The sequence below is a fragment of the Syngnathoides biaculeatus genome, chromosome 19 (assembly GCF_019802595.1).
Source record: "Syngnathoides biaculeatus isolate LvHL_M chromosome 19, ASM1980259v1, whole genome shotgun sequence".
NCBI lineage: Eukaryota > Metazoa > Chordata > Actinopteri > Syngnathiformes > Syngnathidae > Syngnathoides > Syngnathoides biaculeatus.
Genome location: NC_084658.1, coordinates 2,871,261 through 2,888,209, shown reverse-complemented (window position 1 = coordinate 2,888,209; position 16,949 = coordinate 2,871,261). Strand labels below are relative to the sequence as shown.

Here is a 16,949-nt window from a genome sequence, read left to right as displayed (position 1 = left end):
ACACGTATTACACATATACACATTCACATAGGATACATGCAGATTATTTGTTTGCAATACAGTTTAACACATCTCTTTCTCAATATTAACAAACCTTCTTTGGGGAAATGCAATGATTTCATCACACACCATTCATTAGCTGAGCCAGAGTACTGGAGCCTATCCCAGCTATCTCTTGGCAGGTTGCAGGGTACACCCTGAACTGCTCGCCAGCCAATCGCAGGGCACATGGAACCAAAAAAAACATTCGCTCACAGAATCACACCTAAAGGCAATTTAGAGTCTTCAATCAGTGCATGGGATGTGGGAGGAAATCAAAGAGCTTTGAGAAAACCGATGCAGACACGCGCAGAGTATAAAAACTCCACACAGGCAGGGGTGTGATTTGAACCCCCGGTCCTTTGAACTGTGAGGCAGATGTACTAACCAGTTGTTTACTTTGCTTCCAAATAGTATACTATTACACTATTATTTTAGTATACTATTTGAATAATCTGAAAAAGACTTCCAAAGTTCACAGAACAAAGCTAAATTCATGTCACCTATCTTCTATACAAAATTAGCAATTGGAGACTATGGACTGTATTTACTTGGGGGTAAAGTACAACCACACATCAGTTGTGTAGCACTTAATTCCTTTATTCTAAGAGATATTTTCTAACATTTTAGGACTTCGTAATTAACTTCATGAAATTGTTGCTAATGTGACTCCATGCAACACAAAGATCATAATTTTAATCTTGAAATAGAATGTCTAATGATTATTACTGTAACAAAGGTAGAATCTGCTGTGGTACAGTATTTTTGGAGTTTTGCTTAATATGAAACTCCAATGGACCTCTCCTTTGAGATTAATGAGGAGAATTTGGAATAGGCAGAATCAGAGGGGACTTAATGAGCGTAAACCAGACATGTTCTCTGTTACCACTGCTTTTCCTTCTCTTGACTGATGGGAAGATTAAGGAGCTCATGAGGCTTGCTGTAAATGGGCAGTTGATCTTTTAAACGCTTGCAGGTTAAAATCATCTTGTTTTGAAGTATGAATTTTTTTTTCCTTATCTCGTCTTGTCTTTATTTTCTAGTGCCAATGCTAGCTGAATTTGTAAAAAAAACTGCAAAGTACTAAAAAGCAGTAGAGCAGACAATTTTAATGATGAGGTCATCAAATTAATTCAAAATGATTGCATTCACACATTATATGTTGTCTGAATGGCTTTAAACAATTGCCCCAAAGTGGTACAACATAAGCACAAATCTTCTATATGCATATTGACAAATGCACATAATATCCCCCCACCAGATTTCGATTCCATGCGCACACTGTGGACCTCGTGTACCAGAGTTCTCTGCTGCACACCCGCGAGGAGCTGGCCATGGTGGTGGTGGGTCCCCTGACCTTGAATGCAGTAATGTTCCTGCTGGTTCTGATCAGATGGGGCTGTCAACAGATATTTGGCTCACTCCCTTCCTTCACGTCAAAGTTTATCATGGCTCAGGGAGTGTGGACAGTCCTGCACCCCCTGGCAGTCCTTGCAGTGGATGCTGTCCTTGGGGTAAGTCGCTTAAAAATAACTTGGACACTTGTGCACTTTAAATAGGAGTTCACTTTGTCTTGGCAAAGTGACTTTAGATTATAGAAAAAAAGTATGGGAGTAGGGGATGAGAAAAAAAAGTGGATGTTAGCTCTGTGTGTGTCTTTTTTATCATAGGGAGGGATGTTTTGTGATTCTAATCATTATAAATTTGCTGTATGCCAAGTTTAAGACATATATACACAATTTAGTTTGTGTACAGTTGATAATATTCATTTGGCCAATCACCCTTACAGTGAAGAAAATAAGTATTTGAACACCCTGCTATATTGCAGGTTGTCCCACTTACAACTCATGGAGGGGTTTGAAATTTTCTTTGTTGGTGCATGACCACTGTGAGGGAGATAATCTAAAAAGAAAAATCCAGAAATCACAATGTATAATTTTTTTAATTATTTATTTGTGATACAGCTGCAAATAAATATTTGAACACCTGTCCATTGGCTAGAGTCCTACCCTCAAAGACCTGTTAGTCCGCCTTTAAAAGTCCCTCTTACTCCATGTATTATCCTGAATCAGATGCACCTGTGTGATGTCTTTAGCTGCATAAAGACACCTGTCCACCCCATACAATCAGTAAGACTCAAACTTGTAACATGACCAAGACCAAAGAGCTGTCCAAAGACACCAGAGACAAAATTCTACAACTCCACATGGTTGGAAAAGGCTACAGAGAAATTGCCAAGCAGCTTGGTGAGAAAAGGTCCACTGTTGGAGGAATCATTGCAAAATGGAAGAAGCTAAACATTGACGTTAAATCTCAATGGGAGTGGAGCCCCATGCAAGATATCACCTCGTGGGGTCTCATTGATCCTTAGAAAAGTCAGAAATCAACCTAGGACTACATGACAGGACTTGGTCGATGACCTGAAAAGAGCTGGGACCACCGTTTCCAAGGTGACTGTTGGTAATACACTAAGATGTCATGGTTTCAACTCATGCGTAGGACGGAAGGTTCCCCTGCTTAAACCAGCACATGTCAAGGCGCGGATTAAGTTTGCCAATGACCATTTGGATGATACAGAGGAGTCATAGGAGAAAGTTTTGTGGTCAGATGAGACCAAAATGGAACGTTTTGGTCATAATTCCACGCACCTTGTTTGGAGGAAGACGAATGATGAGTTCCATCCCAAGAACACCATCCCTACGGTGAAGCATGGGGGTGGGAGCATCGTGCTTTGGGGGTGTTTTTCTGCACATGGGACAGGATGACTTCATTGTATTAAGGAGAGGATAACTGCGGCCATTGTGAGATTTTGGGGAACAACCTCTTTCCCTCAGTCAGAGCATTGAAGATTTTGTCGTGGCTGGGTCTTTCAACATGACAATGACCCGAAGACAGCCAGGAAAACCAAGGAGTGGCTCCGTAAGAAGCATATCAAGGTTCTGTCGTGACCTAGCCAGTCTCCAGACCTAAATCCAATAGAAAATATTTGGAGGGAGTTGTAACTCCATGTTTCTCAGTCACAGACCAGAAACCTGTCTGATCTAGAGAAGATCTGTGTGAAGGGGAGGGCCAAAATCCCTCCTGCAGTGTGTGCAAACCTGGTGAACAACTACAGGTAATATTTGACATCTGTAATTACAGAGGCTAGTGTACCAAATATTAACATATTTTTTTCAGGTGTTCAAATACTTATTTGCAGCTGTATCACACAAATAAATCATACATAATTTATATAATACATTGTGATATCTGGATTTTTCTTTTTGGATTATCTCTCTCACATTGGACATGCACCTACGATGAAAATTTAAGACCCCTCCATGATTTCTAAGTGGGAGAACTTGCAATATAACAGGGTGTTCAAATACTCACTTTCCTCACTGTATCGCGTCATGTCTGGACTAAGAATGTTACCAAGGTACACTTACTGTATAAAGAAAATTGGACCGTTTGTTTCACAAATTTACCCCCTTCCCGACCAATGATTTGAATTGACCGACTATCTAATGCATTATTAGATGATCCTATATGATTATTCTTTGATTTGAAATGTGTTATAAGTGGATTTGTCCCACAAATAGGTTTGGAAACAAGTTGGGGCCCACAATGTTAAAAATTTAACATTTGACATATACGGCCCAAAATATTATGTGTGGGGAACTGCTCCCTGAATCAGGACGTTGTGAATTGTGACATGAAGTGGTATGCAATCAATCATTAAAGCAACCTGACTGGTCAACAAGGAAACGGCTGTGAATAAAAGCAAACATGTCCTATCTTATGTCTTTTTTGCATAAAAGTGGGTTCCCCAGAGAGCTAGAAGTACAGTGTTCCCCCGCTAATTACGGGGGTGTAATGAATGTAACCCTGCGAATAACAAAAGTTCCTGAAAAATGGATGCAGTATTATTGTACGTATGTATGATATGTACAATATTTTTGCAATAAATCGGATGCACTTGAAAGGCTTGAATATCCTTAAAAATGGACAGCACACCTTATGTGCACGATTGTTGTTTGACTTGTCCAACGACGTACACTTGAACACACTGGTTACACTGTTAGCACACATGCCAGCACGTGTTTTAGCGTGTATGTGAGATACCATATGACGGTGTTCATGAGGCAGTGAGGAACAATTGCATTTCACATCTATAAGCACAAGTATCTTACGTTGACCCACACAATGGTTTTGTACTGACGATGTACACTCACTGTGTCACATCGAAATTAAAATTATCACACCACAGCAAACAGAAAAGCATAACTAGCAAATAACTAGCAAATAATGCAACAAATAAAAAAACCCTAACCCTTTTATTGATGACATAACCACTCTCCAACACTCAACACTCCGGACCTTTTGGAAACAGTCAGAAAACATCGGCACAAATTCAGAAGTGTCTGCTCGTCTTCTTTTTTGAAGGACCAGATGTGATCATGAAAGATAGCTGCCTCAGAGGACCTATTTCTAAATCGGTGATAGAATGGAATCTTTATCTGTGTGGTGTTCTGTTTTGAGATTATATGAGTGCACCACACACAAAACAACCTCACCTGATAAATTCCAGATTTTTTTTAATCTTCATATGTGGACTGCCACAGATAAACAATCTTTTATATATTTGAAAAATCCTTATGTATGTACCAGCCCTTAGTCACCTGCCCAATTGAATAAGATAAGTCATTTGAAACTTTTTTTTTTTTTACTTCACTAACACTCAAGAGCCACAGTAGCATTTGAAAGAACAATACATAATTCTCCCCAAACTGGTGACATGGCGCTATTCAATAGCATTCCACTCGTTGCATGTCAACATACAGTGCCTTGTGAAAGTATTCAGCCCCCTTGAACTTTTCAACCTTTTGCCACATTTCAGGCTTCAAACATAAAGATATAAAATTGTTTTTTTGTCAAGAAAAGTGCTGCATCCAATATTATTCGGCCCCTTTATGTTCAGTGCAGCAAACTCACTCCAGAGGTTCAGTGAGGATCTCTCAATAATCCAATGTTGACTGATGATGATAAATAGAATCCACCTGTGTGTAATCAAGTATCTGTATAAATGCACCTGCTCTGTCATAGTCTCAGGGTTCTGTTTAAAGTGCAGAGAGTATTATGAAGACCAAGGAACACAGCTGGATTTGGATACAAAAAGATTTCCCAAGCTTTTAACATCTCAGGGAGCACTGTGCAAGCAATCATATTGAAATGGAAGGAGTATCAGACCACTGCAAATCTACCAAGACCCGTCCCTCTAAACCTTCACCTCAAACCAGGTGAAGACTGATCAGAGATGGAGCCAAGATACCCATGATCACTCTGGATGAGCTGTAGAGATCTACAGCTAAACTGGGAGAGTCTGTCCATAGGACAACAATCAGTCGTAAACTGCACAAATCTGGCCTTTATGGAAGAGTGGCAAGAAGAAAGCCATTTCTCAAAGATATCAATAAAAATGTCATTTAAAGTTTGCCACAAACCACCTGGGAGAAACACCAAATGTGGAAGAAGGTGCTCTTGTCAGATGAAACCAAAATCTTACTTTTTGGCCACAATACAAAACGATATGTTTGGCGTAAAAGCAACACAGCTCATCACCCTGAACACACCATCCCCACTGTCAAACATGGTGGTGGCAGTCTCATGGTTTGGGCCTGCTTTTCTTCAGCATGAACAGGAAAGACGGTTAAAATTGATGGGAAGATGAATGGAGCCTTATACAGGACCATTCTGGAAGAAAACCTGTTGGAGTCTGCAAAAGACCTGAGATCGGGACAGAGCTTTATTTGCCAGCAGGACAATGATCCAAAACATAAAGCCAATTCTACAATGGAATGGTTCACAAATAAATGTATCCAGGTGTTAGAATGGCCAAGGAAAAGTCCAGACCTGAATCAAATTGAGAATCTGTTGACAGAGCTGAAGACTGCTGTTCACAAACGCTCTCCATCCAACCTCGCTGAGCTCGAGCTGTTTTGCAGGGAAGAATATGGGCAAGAATTTCAGTCTCTCGATGTCCAAAACTGATAGAGACATACAAGTGACTTGCAGCTGTAATTGCAGCAAAAGACGGCACTACAAAGTATTAATGCAAGGGGCCAAAATAATATTGCACGCCCCACTTTTCAGGTTTTTATTTGTTAAATAAAAGTTTAAAATATCCAATAAATTTTGTTCCACTTCATGATTCTGTCTCACTTGTTGTTGATCCTTGACAAAAAACATGTTATTTTGTATCTTTATGTTTGAAGCCTGAAATATGGGGAAAGGTTGAAAAGTTGAAGGGGGTTGAATATTTTCTCAAGGCACTGTATATGGATGTTGTGGTCACACCAGACCTGACAGTGTTTAGTTTGGTTGAGGTCAGGAACATTGTTTCGACTCACAAATTATGAAAATTGTCACTTGGCGGAGTGAGTTTGGTGCTAGACTGTGGCCATATGAGATTAGGCTTGTTTTCAGATTTTTCTGTGTTGAGAGCCTCAATGACAGGTCATTTTTCCCATACGAAAAGGACAACATTTTTAGAAACAAAATTTAACAGAAATACTAAACCTTTCATTTTATGTATAGATCTAGGACTGGGTCTCATAGATTCTGCTTAGCATTGGCTGTTATTGTGTCTAAATGCAGTACATGTGTTTATCATCACAGCATCTATCCTACAGCCCAGACAGACCAGTGGGGGATGCTGCCAAACTTTTCTGGCACTTCCACAGAATCGACCAATCTGGCGCAGCTGGGGTGGCCATCACTGTCTTCCTTTACGCAGTCATCTTTCTTCTGTCCATTACCATCCTTGGCATTTACTTGCTTAGGTAAGACTCGCAGGACTGAATTAAGATGCTTGTGGTTATGTAAATTGAAGCTTAATAGAAAAAACGAGGTACCATTTCAACCACTTTCACATTTCTTTCTTCAAATCGCTGCATTCCAACAAAATGTGTATCCATCCATCCATTCATTCATCCAAAAATGATCTGAGCCGCTTATCCACAGAATGGTAGCGGGAGTGCTTGCGCCTATCCCGGCGATCTTTGGGCAGGTAGCGGGGTACACCCTGAATTGGTTGCCAGCCAATGACAGGGCAGATAGAAACAAACAACCATTTGCACTCACTGTCACACTTAAGGGCAATTTAGAGTCTCTAATGAATGCATGTTTTCGGGATGTGGTAGGAAACTGGAGAGCCTGGCGAAAACCCATGCAGGAATGGGGAGAACATGCAAACCCAACAAAATGTACTTCATGTATTTTGTAAATGGGATCTGTTCTCTTTTAGAGCAGTTGTTAATGCTACTAACTCACCCTGAGTAATTTTTTTTCTTTGTGCAACTCTGTTCTTTGTACTGTAAATCTGTCTTAGTCTCAGAAATTTTGCTTACGCTATGCTGAATCTGAACCTGAATCATCAGAAACAAATTGCTGTTTGTGAATTCTATTTTTGAGCTCCATTCTAGACTTCCAAGTCACTGATGTTGTTAGCTGGGATAGGCTCCAGCACTCCTGCTACCTATGTAAGGATAAGCAGCTTGGAAAATTGACACATTTTTCATTTCACCAGCGGTCGCGAAACGTCAAGTAGTGAGAACAATGAAAGTCATGGCTATTTCTAAACTGAAGCAATATGTAAGGGGAATCTGACAATGAAGAGGAATACCTTCCTTGCAGCACTCTGGCTTGGCTCTCACCAGCAGACTATATTTAAACATGAATTCAGAAATAACTCTCTCTTTCACCTCCGCAACATTGTGTGCTGGTCCTAACTCTTTCACCCAGGAAAAAAATATGGAAAATGGAACCAATGTTGATCTTATGCTTTTTGATTTCACAGTAGAATGGAATTATGCAGGTTTGCGTGGACCTCACACATCAGCACACTGAGTTTACATAAACAGAAAGACAGATATACACACATATGCATCACACAGCTGCCTTTTCATACCCACCGTACCGTGGTATCAGTTGGAACATTGAAAGCATTTCTAATCCAAAAGTTCAAATGTGTTTTGATATAGCGTGAACATATAACCCTCTTAGATGATCCTATTAGGCTGAATGCTTTGCATGGCTGGTATCACTGAAGCCTTCATGCATATTGAAATGGACCAGATATACTGCGTCTTCTATATGACGAAGCCTCATCTGACAGCGTCTGTGTGTTGCACACGTTTTACAGATTGAGGTCACCCGTGCAAAATCATTGTGTTTGTCAGAAGCTTCTTTAATAGAAAAACAAATTTTGCATCATACTTTATAAGTATAATATAAAACAAAATTAAAGTTTTTTCTTTTTGAAAGATGAATTTCACTGCTTCAAGACCTTAAAAGATGGATGTGGTGTACTTAAGTAGCCATGTTTTTAATAAGGATAATCCCTTAGTGGTAAACAGGGATGTTGGGAGTGGCAAGTTATTGTGGTATGATGGGCAGCTTTACATTTCCGGCGTTCAACAAGACTACATTGCCCAAAGAACACATTTTTGGCATGCGGGCATTCGGAGGGACAGAGAAACACAGGTTATTGAGCACTGAAACCATTTGTACAGACTGTCACAACATTCTATTGTATGTCTTGGAATTAGGAAATACATGATTTGGACCTTCTTAGGTTGAGGGTAAAGTACATGTCAGTCAGTTTCCAGAAAACTAGTCAAAAATTACAACAAGCAACATCTTTATATTGACAGCCTTATTTTTACTCAAACAGGATATAGTTTTAACACCAAATTTCATGAGCAGAAGATCGTGATTATTGATATTTATGATAATATAACTATTAAATATGATGCAGTCTCCTGCATTTCATCAATGGTTGGAAATTGCTGATCTAGTTTTCTGAAACATTCCATGACATACAGAGAAACCACATTTATTTGTTTAGGTGAAAAGCCACAAGAAGCCAAATACATTTTCTATAGTTTTACGCCTCCCATATGAATTAAACATGCAGCCATCCATGCATTTTTGAGCCGCTTATCCTCACAAGGGTCGCAAGAGTGCTGTAACCTATTCCGGCTCTCATCGGGCTGGGGCAAGGTACATGGACACAGACAACAGCAGCACTCACAATCACACCTTGGGACAATTTAGAGTCTCCAATTAATGCATATTTTGGGATATGGGAGGAAACCCGAGTACCCGAAGAAAACCCACACAGGAATAGAGAGGACATGCAAACTCCACAGAGGCAGGGCTGGGATTTGAATCCCTGTCCTCAGAATGTGAGGCCAAGGGTTGACAGTATATTTCCAATAAACTTATTTTAACACATATTTACCTAAATACACTGTTTCAAAGTATTTCTTGGGACCTGTACTCACTTTCTTAGAGTCTAAGAGTCAATTGGAAGATTATTGTTGACGATCACTTAGAAAAATTGAAAAGACAACTCTTGCTCACATAGCTCTCCAAATAAGAATGAAAGCACACAATACAATGATCAAAAGCATATAATCACTCTGTAGAAACAACAACTATTACTATTAAGGACTACAGCATTAGTTGGGGATCTTCCCTGTCACTTCTTCTTGCTCTTAATTATGCTCCATATCTTTCAGTACACCACAGTGCTACCCCGAATGTTACAAAATGATGTAGTGTGGATTTACCTTTAGACTGTACAAAACCCATAAAAAATGATCTGTGGAACACCTGCAATACAGTTGGTGCATGAACATTGAACCAGGACATCGTTTTGGCTTATTGAATTTACAGTAGATCCTTTAATCTTTTAGTGTGTTGGTTTGGATTTGGGTAGAAAATCATTTTGCTTTTTAATTTTTTCAGGGGAGTGAGGGTAGGGCTGAAGGCTAAAGAGCTCTGAGGTATTGGTTATTCGCAAACGACATGCTCAAACAAACAAATATTTTTAGTAAAAGTGAAAGAAATCACTTTATGAACTCTTTCTCAATTCAACTGACCTCAGCTGGTAGGTAAGTCAAGTACTGGATTGCCGTCATAAATGGTGTAAGTTGAAAGGTGATAGTAGCTGAGATAAGTGGGATAAGTGGGAGCATGTTTTTTATGCATCTAAGTCTTATGGTTGAGCGGCCATGACGGTTGGTCAAAATTCAACACAGTATGTCTTTTTAGGCTGGGTGATAAAAACTACAAATAAACATTTTTCAAGTAACATGCTAAGTTAGGTTAAAGCACATACAAACCTACATCAGCAGTGAGATGCAACAGGCGCAAATGTTTATAGCACACTGTTAGCAGCCTCGTGACTCAGCAGTGGTGGAACTTTAAAAAGTTAAAGAAAACGAAACACAGCTCAAGGCACAGCATATATTATTATTGACAAGAAAAGCCTGAAAAAATGGTATTTGTGGAATTATTTGGGTTCTGTAGAGTCTGACGAGAAACAGAATACTGTGCACTGCAAATAACATCATATTTATGTTCCCACCAGCTGCACGGTGGATCAGCTGGTAAAGCGTTGGCCTCAATGTTCTGAGGTCCCGGGTTCAATCCCGGACCCACCTGTGTGGAGTTTGCATGTTCTGCCTGTGGCCGCGTAGGTTTTCTCCGGGCACTCCGGTTTCCTCCCACATTCCAAAAACATGGAAAAATAATTGGATACTCTAAATTACCCCTCGGTGTCATTGTGAGTGTGGCTGTTTGTCGAGATGTGCTCTGCGATTGGCTGGCAACCAGTTCAGGGTGTACCCTGCTTCCTGCCCGTTGACAGCTGCGATAGGCTCCGGCACTCTCCACGATCCTCATGGGGATAAGCAACAAAGAAAATGTATGGATGGATGGATGTTCCAATAATGACATAGGATACCAACAATCTTCTGATTTAGTGTCAGATGCTCAAATGCAAGACGAGAATCCAAGACCAGAGTCAGGGCTAATACTATCCATTCATCCATCCATCCATCAATTTTCTGATCCACTTATCCCTTTGAGGGTCACGAGAGTGCAGGAGCCAATCGCAGCTGTCAGTGTGCAGGGTACATCCTCTACTGGTTGCCAGCCAATCGCAGGGCACATGGATACAGACAACAGTTGCACTCACAATCACACCGAGGGGCAATTTAAAGTCTCCAATTAATGCATGTCTTTGGGATGTGGGAGGAAACCGGAGTGCCCAGAGAAAATCCACACAGGCACGGGGAGAACATGCAAACTCCACACAGGTGTGGCCGGGTTTCGAAGCCTGGTCCTTAGAACTCTAAGATCAACGCTCTACAGCTGCGCCACTGTGCTGCCAGGGCTAATACGGCCACCTCCAAACTAGAAAAAAAAAAAAAAAAAACAACAGCTCCGAAAAATCGTAAAACTGCTTCACAAGAGGCATGCTAGTAGTAGTGATGGGGTAAAATAAGGGATTCAATGGAAAACTTGAAAGCTTAAGCTTTCACCCTGCCCTTAATTGCACTTATATTAAGCACATTAAAAAATGTAAATATATTACGAGCAGCAAAAGAAAGGGTTTCATCTAATTTAAGTAAGCGGGTGGGTTATCGGACTCATGCCATACAAACAATATTAAAACTGCTACCAGGATTAATGATTTCTGCCCATCAACCGCCACACAGATTTGTAATGAATGTAGGCCACTAAGAAGAAGCAAGGCTAATAATTTTATGGCTAACCATTTCCTATTGGCTGTAAGGGCTCTGACACAGAGCATGACCCATTTTGGAAAAAAAGGGCCTCAGGATAAATGGACAGATAGAATGGACGTATCCTCTTTTAATTACATTTTAAACAATCTATAATCACTGGTTGCAGAAATGCATTTCACAGATTGAAAGTTGTACATATTAATCCTTTTGAAACATCAAATAAACACTACAAAGGGTCATGTGACCGCGATGTTCCAGCCAACTAATACAGGTGATGAATTAGTGTTCCATGACCTCACAAGTCTGTTTCTGTGCCTCCTTCATATCATGGTTTTCTATTTATATATTTATCAACCATGGTGGAATAAAAAGTTAAGTGTATTAGGATATAAATTGTATAATTTGACAGGATGAACATCATTCTTCTTTTTCACTGATGGTGTTCATGTCAGAATTTTTAATCTCAGTTGACAACATTATGTACACAGTATTTTATCAGTTGCATAACTAATAGAGCCAAAGAGATTTGTTTTCATTCAAATAGTCACCTATCTACAAAGAAATGTGTTTTTGATCTTATTTTCCTCCCTATAATTTTCTCCACAATGAGGGTTATGTCATATATTCAGTTAAAATATATTTCAAACATAAAATATATGTCCTTACATGGAACCTTTATATTGAAAAGGAATTTGTGAGTGCTTTATCATCCAAGTCATAACCTACATGTAAATAACACTCACAAAGTCGGGGGCATTCCAAGACCAAATAAATCAATGTGGTTTGAAGAGCTGATGCAAAGACAAGGAGGACTCTTCGGAAGACCACATACTGTTAATGAATGAGAACCACAATTCAAGTCTAGAATTAAAATAGATGCTCTTGTTGTGTGTGAGGTCAAGATACTACAAACATCTGCATCCCAAGAGGGAGATGGGATGATGCTGCATTCAAAGCTTTGCACCACTTGCACGGATAAATTCTTGTCTCCTTAATGTTTGTTTTGTTTGAGAGCTGATTACCCTCTGACAGACTACAATTTCTGTGGAAGGGCAGAAGTTCAGGTTTTTTTGATGGTCAGCCAATACAATGTTTTTGTTTTTCAGACATGGTGATTCCTTTTAAAGGGTGGCTGCTTGCTCTACTGTGGGGCTCAGAGAAATCCTAACACTTTGTGATAAACATCTTTGGATCAGTATGCCATCTGCTTGTTCTTGAATCTTTCCTTGTGACTCAGACTGAGCTCTCCAAACTCATCTACAACCAGCCACATGTCAGGATTGGACACCCACACATTACTACCCACATCACACACATTAACACACACAGAGACACACAGATTACTAGCCACATCACACACAGATACACGCACACACACATGCACATGCACTCACACACACACACACACACACACGTTGATAGACATAAATTGCTGAATTCAGTGTGAGAACAAAGTGCTTCCTACTCAAAGGGCAACATATTTGTTTCTATTTGCGCTGGAAATGTTTTGAACCATTGCATCTTGTGATCCACATTTGCCTTCATAAGATTTTTTTCTTTTTTTTTTCCCCATTGGTTGTTAAAAAGAGGCTCTATGACAGAGAAACCAGACTCATATGTATTATAGTCATAGCTTTGCTTAGTCTGTCTTGCATAGGTATTTGACCCCAGATGAGCTTAAGAAAGAGGAGACAGTGATTCAGGCTGGCATTCCGCTTGCTTCCACTCCCACATTTTTGCTTCCACACCCTCTAGATTTCACAACAATGGCCGCATGCTGGACATCTTCCAAAGGCTCACAGCCAAGGAAGGGACTTACTTCCTACCTCAAGACTTGGAGCTGTCCAATCAGGAGCTTAGCTACATCATCAAGAAGGCAGAGCAATGGAGGGGCTTTAACGGCGAGAGGCGCAAGGTAGGCTATTCCATACACTGCAGTCCCTTCTAAAGGCCATTGAGATAATGTTTACATGTTAACTCTTTTTTGAGTAATCGGGCAAATGGTCAAATTTTTCATAAAATAAGAATTAAATTAAGACCTTACATGCTCATGCTGCAACAGTGACGGGACAACCACAAAAGAATGATCATGGCAGCCTAAAGTGCGTATCATAACCATTGCCAATTTAACTGTATTTGTGAGCCCTTCAAATTTGGTGTCAATATCTGATTATCTATTTGGTATTGTAAAATGTTTTTCGAGTCAACCTGCATGTGCACACACCCAAAATGCAGATAAACAGTCAACAACAATAAATACATGTTACTTCCAGTGGCACATCTACCTCACAGTTTTGAGGTTGGGGATTTGTTTCTCGTTTCCTGCCTCCCTGTTTTCATTTGCTTATTATTATTTAATATATTTGTCCCAGCCACAAAGGATTCTGGTTTGAACCTTTACCTGCCTGTTTGGATGTTCTCTGTGTGGGATGGTGATTATCCTGGTACTGCAGCTTTCTCCCATACTCTGAAAACATGACCACCATCAACGTGTAGTCCACCTCTCACCCAGTCAGCTGAAACTTCCTGATAAAGTATTTCATGTCACACCACAGAATTATTTGGGTCAGATGTATTCTTTACTCGACTGGTTTATATGTAGGTAACAAAACATTACTTTATATAGTAATAGTAACAATAATAATAATAATAATAATAATAATAATAATAATGGTGGCATAGTGGAGCAGCTATAAAGCGTTGGCCTCACAGTTCTGAGGACCTGGGTTCAATCGCGGCCCCGCCTGTGTGGCATTTGCATGTTCTCCCCGTGCCTACGTGGGTTTTCTCCGGGTACTCTGGTTTCTGCCCACATCCCACTCTAAATTGCCCCTAGGCGTGATTGTGACTGTTGTCTGTCTCTATGTGCCCTGTGATTGGCTGGCAACCAGTTCAGGGTGTAACCTGCATCCTGACCTTTGACAGCTGGGTAATAGTAATAATATTAATAATAATGTAATATAATATATAAGAGAAACAAGAATCATCATCAGCAGGAGCATCATCATAATTAGGTTATTACGTACAAATATATTATCTTCTGGTATTTGGACCCATGGGAGAAAAAAAAAACAACTTGTCTAATGTGGTGTAACTGTATAAAGAATTATATAAGTTATATATCATTAAGTTTTCTTTAGTTACATTTTAGAAAACTGAGAACTTATCTCTGAGGTATTTAGCTTCATTGTAATTAGTACAGGATAATTACCCAAACAGAAATCCAGCAAGGAAGCTGCCTGATTAGTCTGTGAAAATCACATTGCAAAGATGTTTTAGGAAAATAGACTGCTCAATCAATGTGCATTTATGATGTGTGCATTTGCTTCATTGGGTATTATCTTAAGGTGGAGCGACCAAGTTGATGTTACAAGTGTAGAATTCGACTTTCCATAAATGTCGTTCCACATGAAATTAGTATTGCTGGAGTGAAGCTAACTTATGTTTGACAGTGTGGCGTAGGTCCATAGCAACGCTTCAGCAACAAGTAGTCTATTAGCACCAAGCCGACACCAGATGTCAAAAATGTGAATTGCTGAGATAAGGAAAATAGAAAGTGGCCATCAAACTACAGGCCCCTCTTTAATTTAGTGTGTTGGATTTGTATTGGCATACATCGCTCTGTGTTTGCCATTTTCATGAATTCCCTTTGCAACTTATGTGCCTATCCAAATATTAAAAATACAGGAATTTCCTTTGAATTGACCATCTTGAGTGAGTGTCAAGAAATGTATGCGTCACTTTGACTTTGAGGGTAGAAAAATATAAATTATTAGGACTGTATTTATCAGAATCATAATCATCTTTATTCCCCAAGATTGTCACAAACACACAAGGAATTTGTCTCCAATAGCTGGAGTTGCTCAAGTACCAGTTCTATTGGACAGAAAATACTTTTCAGACATAAAAACACAGCACAGAGTCACTGAGCAATGAAAAGTTACCATTAATGTTGATAAAAAAAAAAAAAAATTAGGACAATTGTACACAGTTCTCTAGCATTTTAAAGCAGTTTGAAATTACTCATGGATGGATAATCTGGTACAGTGAACACTCTGATGGTTAGCAAGTAATTTCTTGTGTACCTGAATCCCGAGATAACCAAAAAACACACACACAACCAAACATTACCAGGGAGCACGTAGTGAAGGCAGCCACATTGGTAGGCGACATCTTGCATTGGTGCTGCTGCTGGTCAAACAATGGGAGGCATGGGTGAGAGGCGGTGGCTGGTGCTGGTCAGGCATCGCTGAGGCAATGGCAAGAGGCACGGATTGCTGCTACTGGTCGAGCACAGCTGAAGCATGGGCAATAGGCAGTATCTGCAGTAGCTGCTGCTGGTTGAACCGCCGATGCATTGGCGAGAGGTGGTGGCTGGTTGAACATTGAACGCCGCCACTGGAGAGCACGAGCGAAGGTTGGTCGCCGCGGACGAGGGGTGAACACCATGGGCTGGGCATCACCAGAACAAAAATAAAAGATGGATGCTGACAAGACAGGTGCATGGAGCGGTGGCCGGGGGTTGGACAATCTCCTCTGCAGAGTCCGATCAAAACATCCCTCAATCCGTCTCAAAAAAGCATGTCTCTGCTAGAAGTTGGCAAAAGGAGTCAGCAGGATATTCTCGCACGGCTTTGTTTTTCAGGCCAAAAAATGGCTGGGTCAATGGCTGGCCAATTCGCTCTGTCACAAGCATGTGACATGGCGTAGGGCCCAAATGCAGGACTCTGTGGTAGTGACATGGTTTTCGAGGGTGGTTTAATTACAGGCAACGGTCATACATAGGTAAGCAGTACAAAAAGGCAGAAGCACAAAACATGTGCCAGAAAGCAAGAACCAAAAAACATGAAAAATAGGTTCAATATTTACAAGTCAAAAAAATGGAAAAAAAAGATTCCACTACACTTGGCTGTGGTGGCACAGGAAGGCTGGAACGTGGTAACGAGGCTGATCAGTCACAAGCTTGTTACCTCGTCTGGACTCACACCACTCACACAACGCTGGACTCACACGACGAACTGGCCAACCAAGACACGACACATGAGTCTTGAATACATGACATAGCTATTCTTCATGAGTCGTAGCTGAGGAGCTGTTGCCAGGAGCAGCCATGCCCATGGCAGTGGCATGACCACACCCCTGACAGCACCATACTGTTATTTTTAATCAAAACAATAATTGCTGATTTGCCATTATTTTATATATATAGGAATACCAAATCTCCATTGAGGGTCACTTTCCTAGACTAATTTCCCCATGTGCAGTTTCTTGTGTCATTTCCCCCTTATTAAATATTTAACACATACAGGGAAAATTATAGCTGTGAAAATT

The 16,949-nt window shown here is 40.3% G+C and overlaps 1 protein-coding gene across 1 annotated transcript in view; it reads left to right on the top strand.

The window, feature by feature from the left end:
- ofcc1 (orofacial cleft 1 candidate 1) overlaps positions 1 to 16,949 on the top strand; it is a 131,751-nt gene that overhangs the window by 65,847 nt on the left and 48,955 nt on the right. Inside the window, exons 10-12 of the mRNA XM_061805561.1 lie at positions 1,301 to 1,553; positions 6,697 to 6,860; positions 13,374 to 13,533. Coding sequence (XP_061661545.1) covers positions 1,301 to 1,553; positions 6,697 to 6,860; positions 13,374 to 13,533 — 577 coding nt within the window. The remainder of the gene's footprint in view (positions 1 to 1,300; positions 1,554 to 6,696; positions 6,861 to 13,373; positions 13,534 to 16,949) is intronic.